Source organism: Coregonus lavaretus, assembly GCF_964263955.1.
Source record: "Coregonus lavaretus genome assembly, chromosome: 7".
NCBI classification, from domain to species: Eukaryota; Metazoa; Chordata; class Actinopteri; order Salmoniformes; family Salmonidae; genus Coregonus; species Coregonus lavaretus.
In genome coordinates this window covers 14,148,090-14,173,153 of record NC_139994.1, presented here as the reverse complement: position 1 = coordinate 14,173,153, position 25,064 = coordinate 14,148,090, and the positions used below count along the sequence as shown (strand labels likewise).

The 25,064-nt window shown below is 42.9% G+C and overlaps 4 protein-coding genes across 4 annotated transcripts; 3 read left to right on the top strand and 1 right to left on the bottom strand.

Moving 5' to 3' along the window:
* Positions 1-209: 209 nt before the first annotated feature.
* oscp1a (organic solute carrier partner 1a) lies at positions 210-10,453 on the top strand (the record flags this gene model as incomplete). The annotated part of the gene is made up of 11 exons (XM_084165011.1): positions 210-321; positions 1,111-1,140; positions 1,526-1,680; positions 2,419-2,586; positions 3,504-3,584; positions 3,735-3,838; positions 4,693-4,821; positions 4,954-5,008; positions 9,509-9,648; positions 9,798-9,858; positions 10,316-10,453. The coding sequence occupies 11 exons, from the start codon at positions 210-212 to the stop codon at positions 10,451-10,453; spliced, it is 1,173 nt and encodes a 390-aa protein (XP_084021137.1).
* A 904-nt stretch (positions 10,454-11,357) lies between these two features.
* LOC311131894 (glutathione S-transferase A-like) lies at positions 11,358-11,863 on the bottom strand (the record flags this gene model as incomplete). The annotated part of the gene is given in 2 exon segments (XM_084165010.1): positions 11,358-11,771; positions 11,774-11,863. Coding segments are annotated over 2 exon segments (504 nt in total).
* Positions 11,864-12,291: 428 nt separating this feature from the next.
* Positions 12,292-14,212, top strand: lsm10 (LSM10, U7 small nuclear RNA associated). The gene is made up of 3 exons (XM_084164908.1): positions 12,292-12,378; positions 12,931-13,134; positions 13,422-14,212. Exons 2-3 carry the CDS (start codon positions 12,967-12,969, stop codon positions 13,620-13,622), a joined length of 369 nt encoding a protein of 122 aa, XP_084021034.1. The 5' UTR covers positions 12,292-12,378; positions 12,931-12,966; the 3' UTR covers positions 13,623-14,212.
* Positions 14,213-22,378: 8,166 nt separating this feature from the next.
* eva1bb (eva-1 homolog Bb (C. elegans)) lies at positions 22,379-23,436 on the top strand (the record flags this gene model as incomplete). Its single annotated transcript, XM_084164800.1, has 2 exons — positions 22,379-22,520; positions 23,015-23,436. The coding sequence occupies 2 exons, from the start codon at positions 22,379-22,381 to the stop codon at positions 23,434-23,436; spliced, it is 564 nt and encodes a 187-aa protein (XP_084020926.1).
* Positions 23,437-25,064: the final 1,628 nt, after the last annotated feature.

Here is a 25,064-nt window from a genome sequence, read left to right as displayed (position 1 = left end):
GCTCAATTTGTGATTGAAGAGCGGAGCAGAGGTTGAAGAACCCACCGACCACCTGGATTAAGCTAATTTAAACGGTCGATTTTAGCCTTTTGACATTATGCATTTACTACAAGGTTAGCAGATAGATAGTTATCCACAGTCTCAGTACAGCACGGTACACCAATACAGAAAGGGAGCTAGCTAGCTAGCTAATCCTCTGTTTCTACAAGATGTCTATGAGGACACTTCCTCTGGTTTTTATTAACCTCGGTGGAGAAATGCTCTATATTCTGGACCAACGTCTTCGGGCTCAGAATACCGCCGATGATAATACACAGAAAGGTAATCTGTAACTAGATTAGCATAGCTAGCTACTGAAATCATGTTAGCAGCCCACACAGTAGGCTGGCAATTAATCCTGACCCTTTCTAATTAGCCTAACTAGTTAGATGACTACCCTCAGCCACAGTAGTCACAGATTAATAGGGGAAACGTATTCATCTGTGCCGGGGTAGGCAACCCTGGTCCTGGAGTGCCGCACTTCATGTTTTGATTTAACCAACCTGGAATCTTTGAACTGATCAATTAGCTCAGTTGGTCAGGTGTGGTGCCTCGTTGAAACTAAATCCTGCAGTACCTGCGGCACTCCAGGAACAGCGTTGCCTACCCCAGATCTGGGCAATTCCATGGTAACAGAGTGATGCTGAGACTCAGATGTTTCACTTTAAAATGTATGTCAAACAAAAACCAATGATTGCAAAGTTAAACAAACAGTAAAGCTCTATGCACAATGACTACTGTTAACAATTTCAACAGAACATTTTACAAAAACACATTTACTTAAAGAACAGTGCAGATGCAAAATTTGGTAACAGAATTATGGTTTGGGCTGCCATTCTGTTACCAACCTTTGCATCTGCACTGTTCAAGTAAATGTTTTTAAAAAATAGTCTCAGCATCACTCTGTTACCATGTCACTCTGTTACTTTGCCCATCTTTAAACCTATGAGTTAATTAAAGTATATTTGGTGTAGTAGCAGTTTGAATTTAACCATCTTTCCCCCCCCCCCAACATATTATATTTGTCCCCTCCTTGACATGTGTATTTCCCTAAACATCACTTTATTGCAGGTGTATGGTCAGAGGAGGACAGAAAAAGAGGTATCGTCCTAGCCAGTCAGATCCCTCTCCCCATGTATCCTAGCTGTAGCCTATATCCTGTACTACTGTATTATTAGTCAGTGTAGCCTAGGTCCAATACATTAGTGAAAGATGTGACTGGTTCAGAAAGCTTGTCATACAAGACAGCACTGCAATTATATGATGTTCAACAATCTTATATATTGGACATGCGTTGAATTTATAAAATTAAGTATTGCTGTGTCACATTTGCTCAATTTTAGATTCCTTTCTGTACCTCCATTTTATCACCTTTTTTTAATCACCTAAAATGCATTCTTAACCAAATAGTTTAACTTTTTATTTTTTATTTTTTTATCCTTCATAAATTAACTGTGTTTCTGTCTCTGTCCTATCATGTCTATAGTTATGAATGACATTGTTGCCACCATGTTCAATAAGGCCTTTATGGAGGAACTGCTGAAGCCTCAGGACCTCTACAGTCATGGGGCTCTGAGAAGAGTGCTAACACGACTAGCCCATGCCTCCATCATGAGGCTCAACCCCGCCAGCATGGATAGGGTAGGCAACATACTGTAGACTATAGCCCCTAATTCGAATAATCAAAGCTTAGAAATTACTTGGTGATTTAAAGCCTCCATGCAGTCTGTTTTAATGTAATTTTTAAATAATCGCTGTATGGCTAATAAATAACTTTATTTCATGAAAATAACGGCAAATTTATTTTCATTTTTTGACATTTAAATGCTTAGTCTGATCGTGTGGCCTTGTTGATACAAATTTAAATATATTTACATACACAGCCCTGATTGGCGGATAGAATTGACCCTACCCAGCTATCCCCTTCAAAGTAGGAGGATACATATGCAAATAAAAGATGACTGGTCATTGGTCAGAATAATCAGATCAGATTGTGATGTCATGCTATGGACCAAAAACCCCATCCCACCTGAACAAGCTGAAATTCCAGGAATTATTTTCAAAAAGCTCTTGCATTAAAAGGGCATTATCATTTTCACAATTTCAGAGTGTTACGTTGACCTCAGAGTGTAAATAATATATATAATAATCAAACAGGAAAAATACGTTTTTCACTGCACTGCCCCTTTAAATCAGCTGTGTAGTGCTAGGGGAAAAACTAAATGTGAAACGCTGCGTCATATCCCTTTTAGCCTCGACCCCTAGGCCCGTCAACCGGCCCCTTTCAAATATGAGGAAATTAGAAAGATACTATTCATCATATTTTGCATTTAACATGCTGTCATTTGTGTTTTCTGTTATCTGCTGTTTTCTGTGTAGCTTTATGAATTGATGGTGATGGCTTTCAAATACCAACTCCTGCTATGTCCACGTCCCAGAGACCTGCTGATTATTTCATACAATCACATAGACACCATCCGGGAGTTTGTGAGAGACACCCCCAGTGTTCTCAACCAAGTGGACGAGACACACCGAAAGATCATTGAGGTAGGGGCCTGTCACTGGCACTCTATTCCCTATATAGTGCACTACTTTTGATGAGGGCCCATATAGCCATTTTTTTTTTTACAAGCAAGTGTCATGTTCGAGTGATCTGTGTGCATGCTCGCAACAAAAAGCCCTGTAGCAGATAGCTATACACTGATGTCGGGACCTTGACAAACTTAGCACTGAGTGAGTGATGACCATGAGAACACAAGACTGATGGCTATAGCTATGCTCAACAAGTATTTTATTCTTCTGGCTTATCAAGCTCTATTTGTGATATTTTGCCTCGCTAGATTGCTAGGTAATCAATCCTCTGATTACATCTGTGATGTTGTAGACGATAACCATCTGATTACATGTTTCAAAACTTGCATGAGCTGCATCTGGAGTCAGATGTGATCTTATTTACTTCTATGTAAACAAAAATGGTTTCTGAACCGGAACTGCACACTCAACTTTTCATGACACGGCTGGGAAATGGGTCTATAGGGCTCTGGTCAAAAGTAGTGCACTATGTAGGGAATTGGGTGCAGCCTGATTCATTGTGCTCCCGAGTGGCGCAGCGGTCTAAGGCACTGCATCTCAGTGCTTGAGGCGTCACTACAGACCCCCTGGTTCTATTCCAGGCTGTATCACAACCGGCCGTGATTGGGAGTCCCATTGGGCGGCGCACAATTGGCCCAGCGTTCTCTGGGTTTGGCCGGTGTAGGCCGTCATTGTAAATAAGAATTTGTTCTTAACTGACTTGCCTAGTTAAATAAAGATATAAAAAAAAGAAATGGTGACAGATTACATGCATGCTTTACCTAAACTACAGAAAGATGATGGCCTTCATCTGCTGTCTCACCCACGTCCTGCTTGTGATGCCAAGCTAAGTCTGATGTACCCTTTTTTTCTACTCTTCCTGTTTGCTAAAGGTGTACACACCCTTGTCTGATGGGGAATTTCAACTCCTCCGACAAACGCTTCTCATATTCCTTCAAGACATGCATGTCAGGGTAAGTCCCTTTTTATCTTTATCGGCTGTTGAAAACTAAAGAATGTTATTTCTGTATAAAATACAATTATTTCCATGCAAATAGAGTATTTTGACCGATTCTGCTGTTGAAAAAAACGAACGGAAAAAACATGAGTATTGTCTCTACCAGGTATCACTTTTCCTCAAGAATAAAGTACAGAATCCCAATGGACGCTTTGCTCTCTCGACCACAGGCCCAGTGCCCCATGGGATAGAAGTCCCTGGGTTAATCAGGTAATCTACTTAGCAGTAGCCAATGTGGAGTCGCCAGAAAACGCTAAGATCTGGTTTTCAGGGATATAGAATTTTCAACCTAACTTCCATTTCCCCTGAAAAACGGAAGTGGGAACTCCGCTCAGGCTTCTTTCCACACCTGCTACGTTAGGTTAACTTGGCAGTAACGCGACAAGGGGGTGTTAAACATATTTGAACCACTAGTTAACGGATCAACTCTATCTGGTCTCCATGAGTAGTGTTATGATGAGTTTCTCAGGTATCAAGTAATTTAGAATGTAAGGATATACTTATACACTTTTGGTGGGGAGGTCATATAAGATATTTAATAGGTACCATGGTTCGTTATAACAGAAGACATAGCTTTGCCTCTTGCTATTCCGAACTCACCTAGAACAAAGAACATATCTCAGCTTATATACACTCTGTTACACGTTTCTTCACGAACATCTGGTACCCATCAGTGGGCACTCCCTCCTTTGATGTTATTACCCTTTACCCCAAGTCAGTGTATCCTGTCCATCAATCATTCTAAGATCAACATCAGTAATCTCCTTTGACATAAGGAATGCAGACTCTGTGGCACCAAGTCACTTATCCACTAACTCTAACCTTGTTTCCCATAACACTATAAAAACCTCATCAAGTAGTGACTGAGAGGTCATATAGAAATGCATGTAAAGGCCAAGAGGAATTTTATTGACGGTCATGCATTGCATGCTACAGTTAGTGGTAGTATTTTGATAGTCTGTTCCTTTTTCTACTAGCTCCCTTTTTAGATGCGTTTCAACCTGAAGACATCAATGTAACCAATCTGAATTCAGGGTTTCATCTCTGACTTCCTGTTATCACAGGATGTTTAGTAGTAATGGGAAGGAGTGGAAGAGATGGGAGTTCCCCACTGGAGGCAGTTACACCAGCTCCATCCGAGTGGGCTCCTTTGAGCGGTTTGGGGATAGAGTCATCCGAATTGGGACAAATATGTAAGTAGCTACCTACTTCACCTGGCATGGAGGCTCGACCATTAAAATGCCTCAAAAAGCCTGGGTAGGGAGTTGGAAATCTATATTGGCTGTTTGTTTTAAAACCGATATGTATCTGTTGAATTCTAACAGGTACAGTGTGACTCAACCAGAAGAAACTCACACATCCGAGAACTATTCTCAAAAGGTAGAACCCTGAACACACTTCATTCAACTTAACATGCCCTCATTTTTGTCATCAGGGACAGTATGTATAATGTATCTGAGTAGGGGTGCTGATTTAGGATCAGTTTAGCCTTTTAGGACCTGATCCTAGCACTCCTACTCTAAAAGGCTTGATCCATACAGCCCCAGGTATGCATGCTTACAAGCACAGTAAAGACTGCTGCCCTCTTAAGGCACTAGCACTTACTGTACAATTCTTTTACTTTTTCATACTGGTCCACCTTGGGAATTGAACCCACAACCCTGGCATTGCAAGCGACATGCTCTACCAACTGATCCACACGGGACTTACTCTCCATGGGGGGCAGTAAGCCCAAGTAACCCAGGATGCATCCCAAATGGCATCCTATTCCCTATATAGTGTCATTTGGGATGCATCCCCACTATATATATATATATATATATATATATATATATATCTAACGAAAAAATTAAGAGACCACTGTAAAAATATGTTTCTCAGGTTTTACTATTTATAGGTATGTGTTTGGGTGAAATTAACATTTTTGTTTTATTCTATAAACTACTGACAACATTTCTCCCAAATTCCAAATAAGAATATTGTCATTTAGAACATTTATTTGAAAGAAAATGAAAACTGGTCAAAATAACAAAAGATGCAGTGTTGTTAGACCTCGAATAATGCAAAGAAAATAAGTTCAGGTTCATTTTAAACAACACAGTACTAATTTTTTAATTTAGGAAGAGTTCAGAAATCAATATTTGGTGGAATAACCCTGATTTTCAATCACAGCTTTCATGCGTCTTGGCATGTCTCCACCAGTCTTTCACATTGATGTTGGGTGACTTTATGGCACTCCTGGCAGAAAAATTCAAGCAGCTCGGCTTTGTTTGATGGCTTGTGACCATCCATCTTCCTCTTGATCACATTCCAGAAGTTTTCAATGGGGTTCAGGTCTGGAGATTGGGCTGGCCATGACAGGGTCTTGATCTGGTGGTCCTCCATCCACACCTTGATTGACCTGGCTATGTGGCATGGCGCATTGTTCTGCTGGAAAAACCAATCCTCAGAGTTGGGGAACAATGTCAGAGCAAAATGAAGCAAGTTTTCTTCCAGGACAACCTTGTACGTGGCTTGATTCACAAAGACAAATCTGCCCGATTCCAGCCTTGCTGAAGGACCCCCAGATCATCACCGATCCTCCACCAAATTTCACAGTGGGTGCGAGACACTGTGGCTTGTAGGCCTCTCCAGGTCTCCGTCTAACCATTAGACGACCAGGTGTTGGGCAAAGCTGAAAATTGGACTCATCAGAGAAGATGACCTTACTCCAGTCCTCTAAGGTCAAATCCTTATGGTCTTTTGCAAACCTCAGCCTGGCTCTTCTTTGCTTCTCATTGATTAAGGGCTTTTTTCTAGCTTTGCACGACTTCAGCCCTGCCCCTAGGAGCCTGTTTCGAGCCGTCCTCGCCGTGCACTTCACCCCAGCTGCCGTTTGCCATTCTTTTTGTATGTCACTTGATGTCATCCTACGATTGTTGAGTGACATTCGAATGAGTTGGCGGTCATCCCGGTCAGTAGAGTCGTTTTCACCCTCTGCCGGTCTGTAGCTTTGTTGTCCCTAATGTCTGCTGCTTGACCTTGTTCTTATGAACCGCCGTTGTGTCCTCCTCCCAGAGTGCGAAGAGCCTTGGCGTGACCCTGGACAACACCCTGTCGTTCTCCGCTAACATCAAGGCGGTGACCCGATCCTGCAGGTTCATGCTCTACAACATTCGGAGAGTACGACCCTGCCTTACACAGGAAGCGGCACAGGTCCTAATCCAGGCACTTGTCATCTCCCGTCTGGATTACTGCAACTCGCTGTTGGCTGGGCTCCCTGCCTGTGCCATTAAACCCCTACAACTCATCCAGAATGCCGCAGCCCGTCTGGTGTTCAACCTTCCCAAGTTCTCTCACGTCACCCCCCTCCTCCGCACACTCCACTGGCTTCCAGTTGAAGCTCGCATCCGTTACAAGACCATGGTGCTTGCCTATGGAGCAGTGAGGGGAACGGCACCTCCGTACCTTCAGGCTCTGATCAGTCCCTACACCCAAACGAGGGCATTGCGTTCATCCACCTCTGGCCTGCTGGCTCCCCTTCCTCTGCGGAAGCATAGTTCCCGCTCAGCCCAGTCAAAACTGTTCGCTGCTCTGGCACCCCAATGGTGGAACAAGCTCCCTCACGACGCCAGGACAGCGGAGTCACTCACCACCTTCCGGAGACATTTGAAACCCCACCTCTTTAAGGAACACCTGGGATAGGATAAAGTAATCCTTCTACCCCTCCCCCCCCCAAAAAAAAAAAAAAAAAAAAGTATAATTGTAAAGTGGTTATCCCACTGGCTATAGGGTGAATGCACCAATTTGTAGTCGCTCTGGATAAGAGCGTCTGCTAAATGACGTAAATGTGCCCTTGAGCAAGGCACTTAACCCTAATTGCTCCTGTAAGTCGCTCTGGATAAGAGCGTCTGCTAAATGACTAAAATGTAAGGATGGAAGCAACCTGACGCTCACTGTATCCCTCTGCCAGTAAAGCCAGAATTGAACCCTTCTTTTCCTCACTCAAAACTTTCCTTTTCAACTCTTTTGGCATGGTCAAAAGTAATTTTTTGATTAATATTACTTTTGAGGTACTATTAGCACTGTTTTTTCCATCCAGCTGGTCCTATTGCAAGAGGATAGTGATGACCACAGCAGTGGTTTTTATACATTTCCTCGTTAAATAAGATTTGGTTCAGGTGATCACCTAATCAGTACCTAATTCAGTAGAATGAGGTGTGCCTGTGTTGGAATTCAACAGACACTGGAATGGCTGTCATGCATGTAGAGATGCTGATTTAAGAAACATTTGCAGTGGTCTCTTAATTCTTTCCAGATATACAGTGAGGGAAAAAGTATTTGATCCCCTGCTGATTTTGTATGTTTGCCCACTGACAAAGACATGATCAGTCTCTAATTTTAATGTAGGTTTATTTGAACACTGAGAGACAGAATAACAACAACAAAAATCCAGAAAAACGCATGTAAAAAATGTTATAAATTGATTTGCATTTTAATGAGGGAAATAAGTATTTGACCCCTCTGCAAAACATGACTTAGTACTTGGTGGCAAAACCCTTGTTGGCAATCACAGAGGTCAGACGTTTCTTGTAGTTGGCCACCAGGTTTGCACACATCTCAGGAGGGATTTTGTCCCACTCCTCTTTGCAGATCTTCTCCAAGTCATTAAGGTTTCAAGCCTGACGTTTGGCAACTCGAACCTTCAGCTCCCTCCACAGATTTTCTATGGGATTAAGGTCTGGAGACTGGCTAGGCCACTCCAGGACCTTAATGTGCTTCTTCTTGAGCCACTCCTTTGTTGCCTTGGCCGTGTGTTTTGGGTCATTGTCATGCTGGAATACCTATCCACGACCCATTTTCAATGCCCTGGCTGAGGGAAGGAGGTTCTCACCCAAGATTTGACGGTACATGGCCCCGTCCATCGTCCCTTTGATGCGGTGAAGTTGTCCTGTCCCCTTAGCAGAAAAACACCCCCAAAACATAATGTTTCCACCTCCATGTTTGACGGTGGGGATGGTGTTCTTGGGGTCATAGGCAGCATTCCTCCTCCTCCAAACACGGCGAGTTGAGTTGATGCCAAAGAGCTCAATTTTGGTCTCATCTGACCACAACACTTTCACCCAGTTCTCCTCTGAATCATTCAGATGTTCATTGGCAAACTTCAGACGGGCCTGTATATGTGCTTTCTTGTGCAGGGGGACCTTGCGGGCGCTGCAGGATTTCAGTCCTTCACGGAGTAGTGTGTTACCAATTGTTTTCTTGGTGACTATGGTCCCAGCTGCCTTGAGATCATTGACAATATCCTCCAGTGTAGTTCTGGGCTGATTCCTCACCGTTCTCATGATCATTGCAACTCCACGAGGTGAGATCTTGCATGGAGCCCCAGGCCGAGGGAGATTGACAGTTCTTTTGTGTTTCTTCCATTTGCGAATAATCACACCAACTGCTGTCACCTTCTCACCAAGCTGCTTGGCGATGGTCTTGTAGCCCATTCCATCCTTGTGTAGGTCTACAATCTTGTCCCTGACATCCTTGGAGAGCTCTTTGGTCTTGGCAATGGTGGAGAGTTTGGAATCTGATTGATTGATTGCTTCTGTGGACAGGTGTCTTTTATACAGGTAACAAACTGAGATTAGGAGCACTCCCTTTAAGAGTGTGCTCCTAATCTCAGCTCGTTACCTGTATAAAAGACACCTGGGAGCCAGAAATCTTTCTGATTTGAGAGGGGGTCAAATACTCATTTCCCTCATTAAAATAAACCTACCATTAAAATTATAGACTGATAATTTCTTTGTCAGTGGGCAAATGTACAAAATCAGCAGGGGATCAAATACTTTTTTCCCTCACTGTGTATGTATATATATATATATACACACACACACACTCATTGTTCCACAGGTGAACTCCGAACCCAACCTCCTGGCTAAAGAGGAGCTGAACCTGCTGGCTCGACTGCTGGGTGGAATGGAGGTTCAGAACCGAAACACTGAAACAGGGTTCCAGGTCAACCTCTTTGACACAGACCAAGAAGAAGAGGCGTGAGTTCTATCTCTCACTACTAGTGCCTTAGTTCTTTGTTTAACAGTGATTGTGATACACATTGCAGCATCTTGATCATCTATAATTTGGTTTGATCAGAGCAAGTAATTGGTATGTGTGAAGGTATGATATTTGTCTTCTTCTACAGCGGAGCATCAGGAGGGAATGGGGATCAGTCATTCGAAGTGATTAATATTCAAGCAACACAGGTATGATGGTATTGAGTGATTTCATAGCTATTACACACACCGAACGCGATCTGCTGTTCATCTGGCGTTTTGTTCGCCGCAGTGTGTTTTAGGGACCGTCTGACTGCTGACATTTTCGTGCGATTCTACATGTCGATCGGTTTGCACTCGGTTTGTAAATTACGGCTGGCACTCTGTTCAGAGATGCTAAGTACTCTCGGCCGGCAAACGCTACCTGTGTGTCCGTGCCTTAAGTTATTATAACATATCTGTGGTGCACAAAATAGCCCGGCAACCTAGCATCAGACTGACAAACCAAAGATCACCATGTCATTGGTGTGTATTCCTGCTCAGCTCTCTTACAATCTCCACTAAACCCCATTTAAGCTAAACAGCATATCTGTATCAAGCAACAATTGTAGTTCATTATCGTACTGCTTATGCATCAAATTACGTGTTTTTTTTTTCTTCCTCTCAGGATGTGCAGGTCAACACAGAACTGGCTCGGATCGCGGGAGAGTTTACCGGGGAGCCTGAACAGACTGAATTGCCGGAGGGACCAAGCAACAAGGGGGACGACCTGCTGGCCATGATGGATGAACTTATTGAACTATAATGTTGATTATGATGAGGTTTTGGTGGGTGGAGCTATACAATCAGTATTGTAGTTTGGGCAAGATACCTAATGTAGTTTGGGTGCCTAATGTTACTGTGGGTATCCACTATACTGCTGCTGGTCAATCAATGCTTACATACACAAACTAAACATTACCTCTTATGCCCGTTGTTGGACCAAAGTTTAATAATGTATTACTTTAGTCAACCTTTTCATCCATCTGGTGGTGCTATTCTGGTTTGTAGATTATATTTATACCGTATAATATTATATTGAGTGCAAAACCAAAAGTGAAGCATGAGGCTGTAAAAATAAATGAAAATTATTGTAGATATGAATAGCTGTTATGTTGTACATATCTCTGTATATTTGTAATGTAGATGATTCTATGAAGAAAATATTGTGTGTGTGTGTGTATATATAGAATATTTATATATATAGTATGTATGAAAGTTTTATTTTCGTAATCAGTGGCACTAGTTTATTTTGGGGAATTATCTACCAGTCATTGAATATAAGAAGCAGTTGTCTTCAATAAACCAACACTCAAGCCTATTTTTCCACATTAGTATTTTTGTAGATTTTCACAGATCATGTTTTTTTCTGAAGGATCCTCAGATCGCCAGCAGGGGGAGTAGTAACATGCCAGCCCAGCAGAGCTATGTATTTCTAAATAAAAAATGTGTTCTTGTAAAGTCATGTTCTTATAAACACAGTTGGTGTTACAGTACAAAACAGCCTTTGTTTGTTACAAAAACAAGTGTAAATGCTTAAAATTGTGTTTGCTTGGTGTGGATGTAAAACTACTCATATGTTAGGAAACAGATGAGTCGTTTTACATCCACACCAAGTGCCTATAATGCTTTTTTTAAATGTGTGCGTGTTCCTTTAGTAGGTGTGAGTCTCAGAGCTCTTTGAGAAAGTCACCCCACTGAGGTTTTTCCTGGTCTTCCAGCCAGTGTGGGGGCAAGGTAGATTTGACACTTGGACTGCCCTTCATCATAGCGTGGTATGCTCCCAGTTTGGGGTAACGCTCTGCTGACAGCCCAGAGTGGAAGGAGTAGGCAATGGTTGGGAAAACAAGGACATCAGCCAACGAGAAGGCTTTTCCTGACAGGTAAGAGCCTGCCTCCATCTTCTGAAAGTATCCCTCCCACAGTTTAATTTCAATGGCAAGGTTATCTTTGTTCCTCTTGATAGCAGAGTCGTGTCTCTTTCCCTTAGGGACATAATACTCATAGTAGACCACATCACTAAGTTTATCGTAGAAGGTTTGGCCCTCAAACATGCGTTGGTACATCAGGGCCTGGTTGGCTATATCCCCTCAGGGATCATCTGGGTCCCCTGGGACCTGAACTGGTTTTCCAAGTACATGCATGCTCTGATACTGCCCACACTGTAGCAATACATGCCCCACGGTCTCTGTTTCCTGACAATAATCACACTTTCCTGTTGGATGCTTTCCTATCACATTTAATGTCTTATTCAACTGGCTATGTCCCACCCTTAATCTTGTAAAAATAGCCTCCTCTCTTCTGTCCCTTCCTGCCGTCCTCCCCGACCTTCCTCTGTACTTGAATTAAATGCTTTCCCTTATTATCTCTATTCCACTGCTCCTGCCATCTCTGCACCATCACTGTATATATCAGTATTTTTGCCTCTGCCTTGCTCATTGAAACTTCAACATCAACATCCCCACTACTAAGTGCTTGTTTAGCCTGTTCATCTACTGCCTCTTTCCCCTCCACCCCCACATGGACTGGGACCGAAGATTGTTCAAGACCTTTGCAAGTTTCTAAATACATGGGCCCTGCATGCCAGTTGGTGGTGACTTAAACACAGCGGTGAAACGTCATCAAAATGCTCCGGCAGTTTACTTTCAAATTTGTTGTGTTGACATGATTAGCTGCGAAGTTCTTCTCTAGGTACAGTTAACCTTGGTTTCTCCTGAATGTAAACGAATCAACCAAAATGTACGTTCGTTTGTTAGCTTTGATAAGCTTTGTGTAAAGTCCGTGCATGATATGTACGTTATCCAGCTTATTTTGCTAGCTAGTGAGCTAGCTGGCGTGTACCTCTGGTCCATCGCGCCACGACAACGAGTTATTTAGCTTTGTCCCCTTCCGTTTATCATTTTAGGGGATTTTTCTCTATGTTTAGTGACTTGACTTATATATACTTTAGTAACCCACCAAAGTAAAGATGTTGTTGTGCTGTACCGTGAGAACTTATTTCTTTGTGCGCACGGTGTCACGTTTTTCCAAAATACTAGCTCTGGTCCGCGCGCATGCGTCAGATGGGCATGCAGTTCGTTCGTAGTGCAGAGCCAACGCGTGCGACAGAGCCTTCTATTTAGAAATAGAATATATGATATGATAGGTCTACCCATAATGGCGTTTTTGCTAAATACGTTTTGGAAACGAATCAATATCAAGTTCTTACATTTTATCCACAAACCCTTTCCTCCCTCTCCATAGTCTTCCCTGGCTGTATCCTCAACCTAAGCAGGACCAATGGAGGTGTCTCATTCGATCAGGGAGCGGACCATAGCAGAGAACAGCCTGGTGATCCTTCTCCAGGGGCTTCAGGGGGAGGTGACCAACGTGGACCTGAGGGATGAGAGCACAGCGCAGGGACGTGTGGTCAATGTGGATGCCTTCATGAACTTGCGTCTGGAGGAGGTGAATGATTGGTTGATTTTGGGGTAAAACTGTTTTTTACAGTTAGAAACAATAATGTTAAAGTACAAATAACCCCAGAGGATGACACATGGAAGCGTTAAATACACGTATTTCCAATGTTCACTCCTCATAGTGATGTTGATATGTGTTGCATGATTTGATTTGATTTTATGTATTTATTTATTCTATGTGGAAGCAGCAGCACACTCTTCAATTGTCCAAGACGAATTTCCCCTTGGGGACAATAAAGTATATCCTAATCCTTCCAATGTGGTCCTCAACCACAGGTGCTGTACCGGGACCGTCGCGGCCGGCTCAGTCAGCTGGCCGATCTGTTTATCACGGGCAGGAACGTGCGCTACGTCCACATCCCCGACCACGTGGACATCATGGAGACCATACAGACCCAGCTGACCAGGATCAGACGCGTTCGCAACTTTGCCAGCGAGAAAGGGGGCAGGAAGGAGTATCTAAAGAAAAAGAACTGAACTTGGAAGTGTGGAGGACGTTGTGTTGGCCCCAAGGGGCTGACCTTCTCTAGCCTGAGTTTCAGCTCCTTGTTACTCATGGTAATGCCAAACGTGTGGCTTGACAATGAGCAATGTAGTTGGCAAGAGCACAAACAGATCTGGGACCAGGCTATACTGAATTTATAAAATTACTGAACTTGAAGGGTGGTAATCTCGTCCACCAGCCGTCTTTCGCTCTCTGTCTATATGCAGTCAGCTAGCAATTAAGCCTGGGGACGAGGTTAGAAGGATGGAGTTTGTGTTGCCCCAAGGAGCCTTCCGTCAACGCTCATTTCAAATTGTGCATTTTCTCCTTGTTTCATTAATGACTTGTGACTCCAGAACAGAAGAATACAAATTTGAATCGATTCTCACAAGTTACAGGTGTCGTCCTTGCGTCTTTATGTTCATAATTCTTTAACATTATAGTTTAGAGGGTGACAGGTTCTCCTCTTTGATTTTGTAGAAAAAAACAAGAATCCAAGGAAAGAAAACAACAAAAGTTTAAGAATGTCAATACTTGGCATTGTAAAGACTTTTCTTTGGTAAATAAAGACAATTATTTTGGACGCTTCAGAGTTCTTGATTCTCGTTTTGCTCAGGCCTTGTTCAAATACTTTGAATAAACTTTCCCTTTTTAAAGAAATCATTGCATTTTCAGAAAACAAAACTAATTGAATAATTCCAAGCCATGTAGTCTTAAGATGACAAGATGTGCTATATTTTGTTGGTTTGATGTGAGGTTGGCCTTTTGTCTTGGGGAAAACTGGTTTTGATATAGGCCCAATGCAATTTGGTTTATTGTGCATCAATCAATCAAATGTATTTATAAAGTCATTTTTACATTAGCAGATGTCACAAAGTGCTAGACAGAAACCCAGTCTTAAACCCAAAACAGCAAGCAATGCAGATATAGAAGCACGTCATGTAGGTTAGGCCTATGTATACCATTATTTCATTACGTATACCCTTCGTCCCTTCCTTGAAGTGATCACAGATGGTTGATCCTGTAAGCTACAGTACCAGCCAAAGTTTGGACACACCTACTCATTCCAGGGTTTTTCTTTATTTTTACTATTTTCTACATTGTAGAATAATAGTGAAGACATCAAAACTATGAAATAACACATATGGAAACGTAGTAACCAAAAAAGTGTTAAACAAATCAAAATATATTTTATATTTGAGATTTTTCAAATAGCCACCTTTGCCTTGATGACAGCTTTGCACACTCTTGGCACTCTTTTGGTTACTACATGATTCCATATGTGTTATTTCATAGTTTTGATGTTTTCACTATTATTCTACAATGTAAAGAATAAAGAAAAACCCTTGAATGAGTAGGTGTGTCCAAACTTTTGACTGGTAGTGTATGTATTGGAGTCCTTGCTTTCACCTATCCAACTGTGTTAGAGCCGTATTAATACATTCAAGGAAGTAAGGAAATGTTTTAATTGTGTAGAATTTGAACAGGACCCAGTACATACACTACACCACAGTGAGGGTGTGGTTGTGTGGGGGCAATGTTTTCTCTACTGGGCATGAACATGTTCTGTGTCCCAAGTGGCTCCCTATGTATTGCACTGAAATGCAATATCCCTATGAGCCCTGGTCAAAAGTAGTGCACTATAAAGGGAATAGGGTGTCATTTGGGACGCGAACATGGCCAGGAGCCTCGGCTTGGCATAGACCACAATGCACATCTGTCTGAGGAACCAGCTCTAAGTTCACGACTGGGCCGGTCTCCCTCCCTATCCACAGGCCAGCCAGGGAAAAGATTCCTCATGATCAATACCAGTCTGGAGGAGAGAAAAACAAACAGGGCTGTTTCCAAGGCTTAGCTCTCCCTCTCACAAATAGAACCCACTCATAAAAGCCTTTTGGATTACTTCACCGTGATTGGTGGACTGGCAGTCACAGAACCAGGATGGAACTTCTTCGGGCCAATGGCATTGAGCAGACAAACTAAGAAGTGTTTCCCTTGGAAATGGCTATCCTAAATGTTCCGATGGTGTTTGGGATTTTGAGGAATTTCTGAAGGGGTATGTTATTTCTTAGCAGTGTCAGGAAGAGGACAGGTCTGTTGGCTGGAGAAGAAGATGAGTTCCACCATGACCAGTCTGTATAGACTACAAAGGGGTGGAGTTGAATTCAGCTGGGGTCAATATGTCCCTACAGAATGTGGTATATAAAGAATGTAGTTACGCCACTGCATCTCAGGAATTTCCCTATGCCGTTCCATTATTGTTAGTCGGGGACCTGTGGTATGATTTTGGTTTTTAACATTCTTTTAAAAAACATATTTTCTCTAAGACCAACCTTGAGAAACCTCTCAGTGACACAACCACATAATAGCTTCTTTTGAATACCACTGGACTGACTGCCACATCAACACTGTTTAGCTCAGAATAGTTCTTTACAGAGGAATTCAAAATAAACATTTTGGTTGTAAAAGCCCCTTGGAATAATAAGAAACAATGGTTGTTTACCCCACTGATCTGAAATATGTGGACAAACCACTATGGTTTACACAACAAACACAATTAGAACCGCATAAACAACATTTTATGATTTTAACAACTGGTTTAAATATTTTCCATCTGACTGTACCTGCTACACACTGGCGTGGTGTGAAACTGTTTATTTAAACCTTGCTAGGGACATATTGTTGAAGTCGATCCCTAAAACCCTGTGCCTGTCTTAAATGGCACCCTATACCGTACATAGTGCACTACTTTTCACTAGGGCCCATAGAGCTTATGTCAAAAGTTGGGCACTATATAGGGAATAGGGTGCCATTTGGAATGCAAGCCTGAGATCACAACACATAGAGCTTAATTAATCCCCAGTCAGTCCCTCCTTTAGCAGCACACCAGAGCCCTGTGCCCACAGCAGTCTACTAGCTATTTCCTGTTCCACCCTCCTGGCTTAACACTGAACAGAGCTTCCACACTGTGGCATGGCCCAGAGCTAGAGATAACCTGGCCTCTGTGTGTGTGAGCTAACAGGACACTCACTACATCACAAGTATACCTCAGACTGAGTGTAAGTGTGCAGTGCATGTATGAAGATTTGGGAAAGGCAATTAATGGTGTTTTGGGGTTTACTTGCAGTACATTTTAGGGGTGTTTTGGGTTTCTGTCATGTCATTAATGTTACAGACTTGTGAATTTATATGCCAATGGTAAATGCTAATCAAGCTCATCACTCCTCTCTCTCTGTCTCTCTGGAAACAAACACCTCCCTTTTGACAGCGTGTCTCTCTCTCTCCTACCTCTCTGGAAACACCTCCCTTTTGACAGCCTCTCTTGGCCCAGGTTTGGCCGGTGCTCTCTCTCTGAGTAGAGGGAGTGGTGGTGGAGCACAGTTGATGTTGAGGAGAGAGGCAGCACATGTGAAGGCTGTTCTCTAACTGACTGTCTCCAACTTTACAGAGAGGCCAGGTCAAGCACCGCTGAGCCTTGGATCTTTCCCATCTTAACCAGGAGTACAACAGCCTGATCGGACTAACTGTTCCTACTCCTCTACGCCTCTGAGATCCTATAATATCTCCTCCACTTTTTTTCACAGCCTGTGGCAATATTTGCTTTACACATAGATGGACATAGAATCATTGTTGGATCTGTGGATTGACTGTGAAGCCACAAATTCAACTGACTTTATCAAGATTAAGGTGAGTGAGTGTGAGATTAACTTGGTTTCAATTCACTTGTGTTGTTGAATAGTGTTGTCACTATTTCTGTCTGTAGGACCTACTGTTGATGTCCTCACAAGTGATAAGGATGTGTTCTCTTGCCTTTTTACATGTTATGTTTTCTGTGGAAGAGATTGATTTCCTAACAATTTAGGAAATAACTTTGAGTTTACCTAATAAAGTGATCATGTACTCTGAAAGTAACAAGATGACATGGAAGTTTATTAGTAGAGACTGTTCCTCTTATTAATGTCTGTACTTCATAATGCCACAGACTATAACACTCTTTATAGGCACAGTAGCGGCAACAGAAGCAGAGACCCAAACCACCTCTACATCCTCACTTTAACACGATCAGAGCAGTCTGTCTCCCAGCCTGTCACACATGTACAGTTGAAGTCAGAAGTTTACATACACCTTAGCCAAATACATTTAATCTCAGTTTTTCACAATTCCTGACATTTAATCCTAGTAAAAATTCCCTTTCTTAGGTCAGTTAGGATCACCACTTTATTTTAAGAATGTGAAATGCCAGAATAATAGTAGAGAGAATTATTTATTTCAGCTTTTATTTCTTTCATCACATTCCCAGTGGGTCAGAAGTTTACATACACTCAATTAGTATTTGGCAGCATTGCCTTTAAATTGTTTAACTTGGGTCAAACGTTTTGGGTAGCCTTCCACAAGCTTCCCACAATAAGTTGGGTGAATTTTGGCCCATTCCTCCTGACAGAGCTGGTGTAACTGAGTCAGGTTTGTAGACCTCCTTGCTCGCACACGCTTTTTCAGTTCTGCCCACACATTTTCTATAGGATGAGGTCAGGGCTTTGTGATGGCCACTCCAATACCTTGACTTTGTTGTCCTTAAGTCATTTTGCCACAACTTTGGAAGTATGCTTGGGGTCATTGTCCATTTGGAAGACCCATTTGCGACCAAGCTTTAACTTCCTGACTGATGTCTTGAGATGTTGCTTCAATATATCCACATCATTTTCCTTCCTCATGATGCCATTTATTTTGTGAAGTGCACCAGTCCCTCCTGCAGCAAAGCACCCCCACAGCATGATGCTGGCACCCCCGTGCTTCACGGTTGGGATGGTGTTCAACCGGCTTGCAAGCCTTCCCCTTTTACCTCCAAACATAACAATGGTCATTATGACCAAACAGTTCTATTTTTGTTTCATAAGACCAGGACATTTCTCCAAAAAGTACGATCTTTGTCCCCATGTGCAGTTGCAAACCCTTATTCTGGCTTTTTTATGGCGGTTTTGGAGCAGTGGCTTCTTCCTTGCTGAGCGGCCTTTCAGGTTATGTCGATATAGTACTTGTTTTACTGTGGATACAGATACTTTTGTACCGGTTTCCTCCAGCATCTTCACAAGGTCCTTTGCTGTTGTTCTGGGATTGATTTGCACTTTTCGTACCAAAGTACGTTCATCTCTAGGAGACAGAACGCGTCTCCTTCCTGAGCGGTATAATGGCTGCGTGGTCCCATGGTGTTCATACTTGCGTACTATTGTTTGTACAGATGAACGTGGTACCTTCAGGCGTTTGGAAATTGCTCCCAAGGATGAACCAGACTTGTGGAGGTCTACAATTGTTTTTCTGAGGTCTTGGCTGATTTCTTCTGATTTTCCCATGATGTCAAGCAAAGAGGCTCTGAGTTTGAAGGTAGGCCTTGAAATACATCCACAGGTACACCTCCAGTTGACTCAAATGATGTCAATTAGCCTATCAGAAGCTTCTAAAGCCATTACATCATTTTCTGGAATTTTCCAAGCAGTTTAAAGGCACAGTCAACTTAGTGTATGTAAACTTCTGACCCACTGGAATTGTGATACAGTGAATAATAAGTGAAATAATCTGTCTGTGAACAATTGTTGGAAAAATTACTTGTGTCATGCACAAAGTAGATGTCCTAACCAACTTGCCAAAACTATAGTTTGTAAACAAGAAATTTGTGGAGTGGTTGAAAATTGAGTTTTAATGACTCCAACCTAAGTGTATGTAAACTTCCGACTTCAACTGTATGTTGTTAAAGACCACTTGCGCTTCTGGCAGTTTTGTTGTCACTATGTTTGTTGTATTATGACAACAACAACCTTATCCCTTAAAGTTACTGTGTTGTTGGATGATATCTGTTTTAAGGCACCAGTGACAAGAATAATACTTACGGGCAATTCCACGGTAACAGAGTGACATTGAGATTTTAACAGAATGATGGTTTGTGCTGTTGGTGCCGTCATTCTGTTACCAAACTTTGCATCTGCACTGTTCTTCAAGTAAATGTGTTTTTGTAAAATTTTCTGTGGAAATTGTTAAACGTGTTCCTTGTACATAGAGTTGTATGGTTTGTTTAACTTTGAAGGTTTTTGTTTGGCATACATTTCAAAGTGAAAAATCGGAGTCTCAGCGTCACTCTGTTACCGTAGAATTTCCCTTAGGCATTCAAATGTTTCAAATGTCATTGTTTTAATCTGATTGCTTTATCTAAGCAGGAAATGTGTAGGGTTGAAGGCAGTGTTTAATGAGGTATATAAACACGCATGTCCACGGTTAATTCCAGGAGTTATTGAACTTGTCTGGTGTTAATGCTGTCCGTCTTAGAATTTGTTGACCAGAACTGTGTAACTTAAAGATCACCAGTTACCGCCAGTATGTAGCCTGCAGATATGTGCTTGAAGGAGAATGTGCTTGAAAGGGATTTAATTTCGAGATGCCAACAAGTAGGCTATAAACACACAACAAGCCTTTTCAATGTGCCTGACTCATGGGGAGGAAACTCCATCGTGATCATTTGTAGGATTTGGGAAATGAAAAACGAGGCCAAGCAAGGCCTAATTAAATGAAAATACTGTTTGTCTTTAAATTAACTGAAAACAAAATTACTCACAGCACTTATGTCATTAAAGCCTGAAGAAAAAAAACGAGGATGGAGTTGGTGAGCTATTTCCTTCCAAAAGTCAAATCAATTATCTAGCCAAGAGAACTATAAGCAGAGAACCCAGGGCCCTGATGGGGCAAGGCCCACCATCTCCCATGAGTCTGTGAGCCAACAAAGCAGCAACGCTGCCAATGGCGGCCACCATTTAATTGGCAAAATGTGCTTTTGAGAGTGAACAGGGTCAGGGTCTGCTGCCAAGAGTCAGTGGGATAAAGATCAGGGTGGGAAAACACAGGGGCCTGATGGGCCTGATGATAGCTGGCATGATTTTAAACTCCCCAGAGGAAAGAAGCAGCGAAAGAGCAACATTCTGCCAGTGCTTCGACTGTTGTTGAATTGCATGCAAGCGACTGACTGTTGTAAGGGAGGAAATCAGTCAGCAGTCATTGGATTTATGACTGAAACCATGGGATTTCATCAACACTTCGTTGTCCTATTCCCTCCCCCCAGTTCCAGTTTCACTCTCAACCTCTGTAACACTGTATAGTGTTGTATTTTTGTCTTCTAGATCTCTCCTTCCCTTTCTCTTTGGCTCCTCCTCTCTGTGAGACTCCACACAGACAGACTGTTAGTATGCATGAGGAGACTCCACACAGACAGACTGTTAGCATGCATGAGGAGACTCCACACAGACAGACTGTTAGCATGCATGAGGAGACTCCACACAGACAGACTGTTAGCATTCATGAGGAGACTCCACACAGACAGACTGTTAGCATGCATGAGGAGACTCCACACAGACAGACTGTTAGCATTCATGAGGAGACTCCACACAGACAGACTGTTAGCATGCATGAGGAGACTCCACACAGACAGACTGTTAGCATGCATGAGGAGACTCCACACAGACAGACTGTTAGCATGCATGAGGAGACTCCACACAGACAGACTGTTAGCATTCATGAGGAGACTCCACACAGACAGACTGTTAGCATTCATGAGGAGACTCCACACAGACAGACTGTTAGCATGCATGAGGAGACTCCACACAGACAGACTGTTAGCATTCATGAGGAGACTCCACACAGACAGACTGTTAGCATGCATGAGGAGACTCCACACAGACAGACTGTTAGCATGCATGAGGAGACTCCACACAGACAGACTGTTAGCATGCATGAGGAGACTCCACACAGACAGACTGTTAGCATGCATGAGGAGACTCCACACAGACAGACTGTTAGCATGCATGAGGAGACTCCACACAGACAGACTGTTAGCATGCATGAGGAGACTCCACACAGACAGACTGTTAGCATTCATGAGGAGACTCCACACAGACAGACTGTTAGCATTCATGAGGAGACTCCACACAGACAGACTGTTAGCATGCATGAGGAGACTCCACACAGACAGACTGTTAGCATTCATGAGGAGACTCCACACAGACAGACTGTTAGCATGCATGAGGAGACTCCACACAGACAGACTGTTAGCATGCATGAGGAGCCTCCACACAGACAGACTGTTAGCATGCATGAGGAGACTCCACACAGACAGACTGTTAGCATGCATGAGGAGACTCCACACAGACAGACTGTTAGCATGCATGTGAAACACGTGTTTCTGTGGGAAAAGTGAACCCCCCGCTCTGAGCACACAGGAAAGGGACAGCCGGGTCACTGCTACGGAAATACCATAAATACAAAGTAAGGAGTGGAGAGAGACGGAGCCCTCGGTTAAGCAAGCACACTGACTGACTCGTGTGTCTATGGTGTCCTTAGTGGGGCCCTAGTGACGATCTCACCAGGAACACAATGTTTACATTCCAGTGACCTCTGACACCTCATTGGACTGTAGTGATGATGGTTGGGTGGGGAATAGGTGGAGGCATTCTTTTACACTCTCCTCTAAGCCTTATGAGACTCCTAAGGACCAGAGAATGAGCTCAGACAGTCAGACACTGAGTGCTGGCTGTCCAAAATTACAGTCAGTTCCTCCCATTGGAGATGACACACGGTGTCATAGTAGAAGAGGAAATGTTGATTGTTTCCTGTCTGTGGGGGCAGTTCTAACGGTATGTTAATTATTTTTGAACTACAGGTCCTTGTATTGGAGACAGGCCTGGAACTGACACCATAGAGACCTAGAGATGTGATGACCAGAGAAGTCGGCAAAACAGAAGAACTTGTAATATTGTTGATGAATGGTGTCAACCAAACAGAGGTCAAAATGGAACCAATTAGAAAAGACATGGAGCTGCTAAGTAACAGCATGGCGACCTATGCTCACATCAAAGGTGAGACATCCGTATTTGTTCTGCTTATAGTTCTAGGACAAAGAGACCCTTTATTAATTCTAATGCTTTGAGAATGCCTTCCGAAAGAACCGTAACCTCTGTGTAGAACCACAATCCTTTCCAGGGACTTATGTGTTCTGTTTGCTTTGGCTTGAAAGTGTCTGCATGCTTGCCGTCTCAAATATTGTGTAAAGTTCCTCATTTCCTGCACTCATATTACAGCCAAAGGAAAGTGGCTTAAACAGTAAGACCAGGCAGGGGCCCTTTGTGAAGAGATTTGCCAAGAACTGATACCACACAAGGCATTGTTAAAGCACAGTCATTTCACATGCTGTTGTATTTAGTTTGAATAAAACTAAGAATTGGCTTGCTGAACCCCTGTCAATGTAGGTGATAGCCTTCAAACCAGCCTGATCCCACAAGCTCACACAATCTGTTTTCACAAGGCTATGTAAGTGAGTGATCTAACCAGTTTTTTTCCTAAACCCATCCAGCCAACCCAGAGAGCTTTGCTTTGTACTTCATGATGGGTGTGTGTTTTGGCCTGCTCCTGGCCCTGTGCCTCCTGGTCACCGGCATCGCCTGTAGCACCCGTCGTGGTCGCACCAAGAACAAGAAGGCTCCCCCCTCCCCAGAAAGGAGACAACTGAAGTCTAGCGAAGAAGATGAGGAACAGGAGAACGTGGATGTGGAAGACGGGGAGGAGGTTGAGATCCCTAAAGTGACTGTGGTGCCCATGAGCAACCAATCAAACGGTACTTTGAGGAGTGTGAACGTGTTTGCGTCGGCGGATGAGCTGGAGAGGGCGAGGCAACTGGAGGAGAGGGAGCGCATCATCAGAGAAATCTGGAGAAACGGGCAGCCTGATATACTGGCCACTGGGACAGGGACCATCGGACAGGGACACTACCTCTAAAGGAACTGAAGTGACTTAACATTTTCCTAACCCTGGTTTATCTACTACTGCAGAGGACTTTATTGGGCAGGCATAGATTTACCTTCATCTTTTCATTCAATGTGTTGTTGTTTTTTTACAAATGTATTTCATTATCATTCATGTATGACTATGACAAGTGTGTTGCACAATACAATGTATGCTTTTACATTTATACTTCAATGAGTATCCAGATACATTTTTTATTTTGGTAATAAAAAGTTTAATTTCATAACCACTGGACATAAATTAGTAACTTGAAAAATACCCCAGATTGATTTACAATGCAGACAGCTTGGAGAAACAACTACCAATATCGCTGTCTCAACATGTATAATGTTAACATTTGCTTATTATTATTGACTCACATGGTTGTCAGACTGCTCCCACAGAGTCAGCTCCAAGCTCCAACCCTCCATGTTCATCTTAACCAGCTAGAAGTCTTCCCACAGAATCCCCCATCCTTTAACGCCTCGTTAGCCACCATCTCTGACCAGTCACTTCCTGTTTTCCTTTCCAAAGTCCCAGCAGTCGCTCTGTTACAGCAGCAGCAACACTGTGGTTGCGTAAATAGCACCCTATTCCCTACATGGTGCACTACTTTTGACCAGATTCCTATATGGTTCCATTTGGGACGCACACCCAATTTCCCTTTCCACACTCCCAGCAGTATCTGTTACAACAGCAGCAACACTGCAGCAGCTCTCTCCTCAAGAGGTTGTTTAGGACTTATGAAAAGGCCATTTGTCCCCAGGCAGGATACCTGGGCTGCACCCGAAATGGCACCCTATTCCCTATTACGTGCACTACTTTTGACCTGGGGCTCTGGTCAAATGTAGTGTACTATATAGGGAATAGGGAGTCATTTTGGACATACCCCTGTGCTGTACTGTACATCTTACCAAGGCACTGCTTCCCTTGTGCAAAGTCCAGTGCATCCAAGCTATGTCCCAGGGGGTCGTCTATTTTTGGCTTCCCTGGGTGAGTTTTTCCCCTCCAAACCGTCCTATGCTTAATGAAAAGGTTGCTTGTTATGACTGGAGTGTTCATGTCCAGTGCCAGTAAATGTCCTGTTAGAAATGTCACTACTTCAATTGGGGATTGTTACAACAGCCAGAGAAAACAAACCTGTGTGTCCCAAATTGCACCCTATTACCTGTATAGTGCATTACTTTTGACCAGGACCTTGGGCTCTGGTCAAAAGTAGTGCACTATGGGATAGGGTGCCATTTGGGACTTAACCTTGAATGCAGCTTGAGTGAGCGACTTGTGTTTGCTTTTGAGGTTATGAAACTTCAGTCTGCACGGGATGGGTTATTAGCAATTGCAGGTGAACAAACAGCTGACCCGCGCACCACTAGTCTGCACAGTCACATATCGAGTATGTGCTCATTTCCAAATTCCTGCAGTACTTATCAAATAGTCCTAAGCAGGCATTCATAAAGTCTAAAATGAGTTAGAAATGTTGCAAAATATCTTGTAGAGTCCAAAGAACTGCAATATACCAGATACCGTGGATGTGTACAACTTTTAGAGCAACTGACCTTCCATCCAGCATTTGATATCACAGGTCAAGTTCAGGATGTTGAAAACGAATGGAACTTTAAATG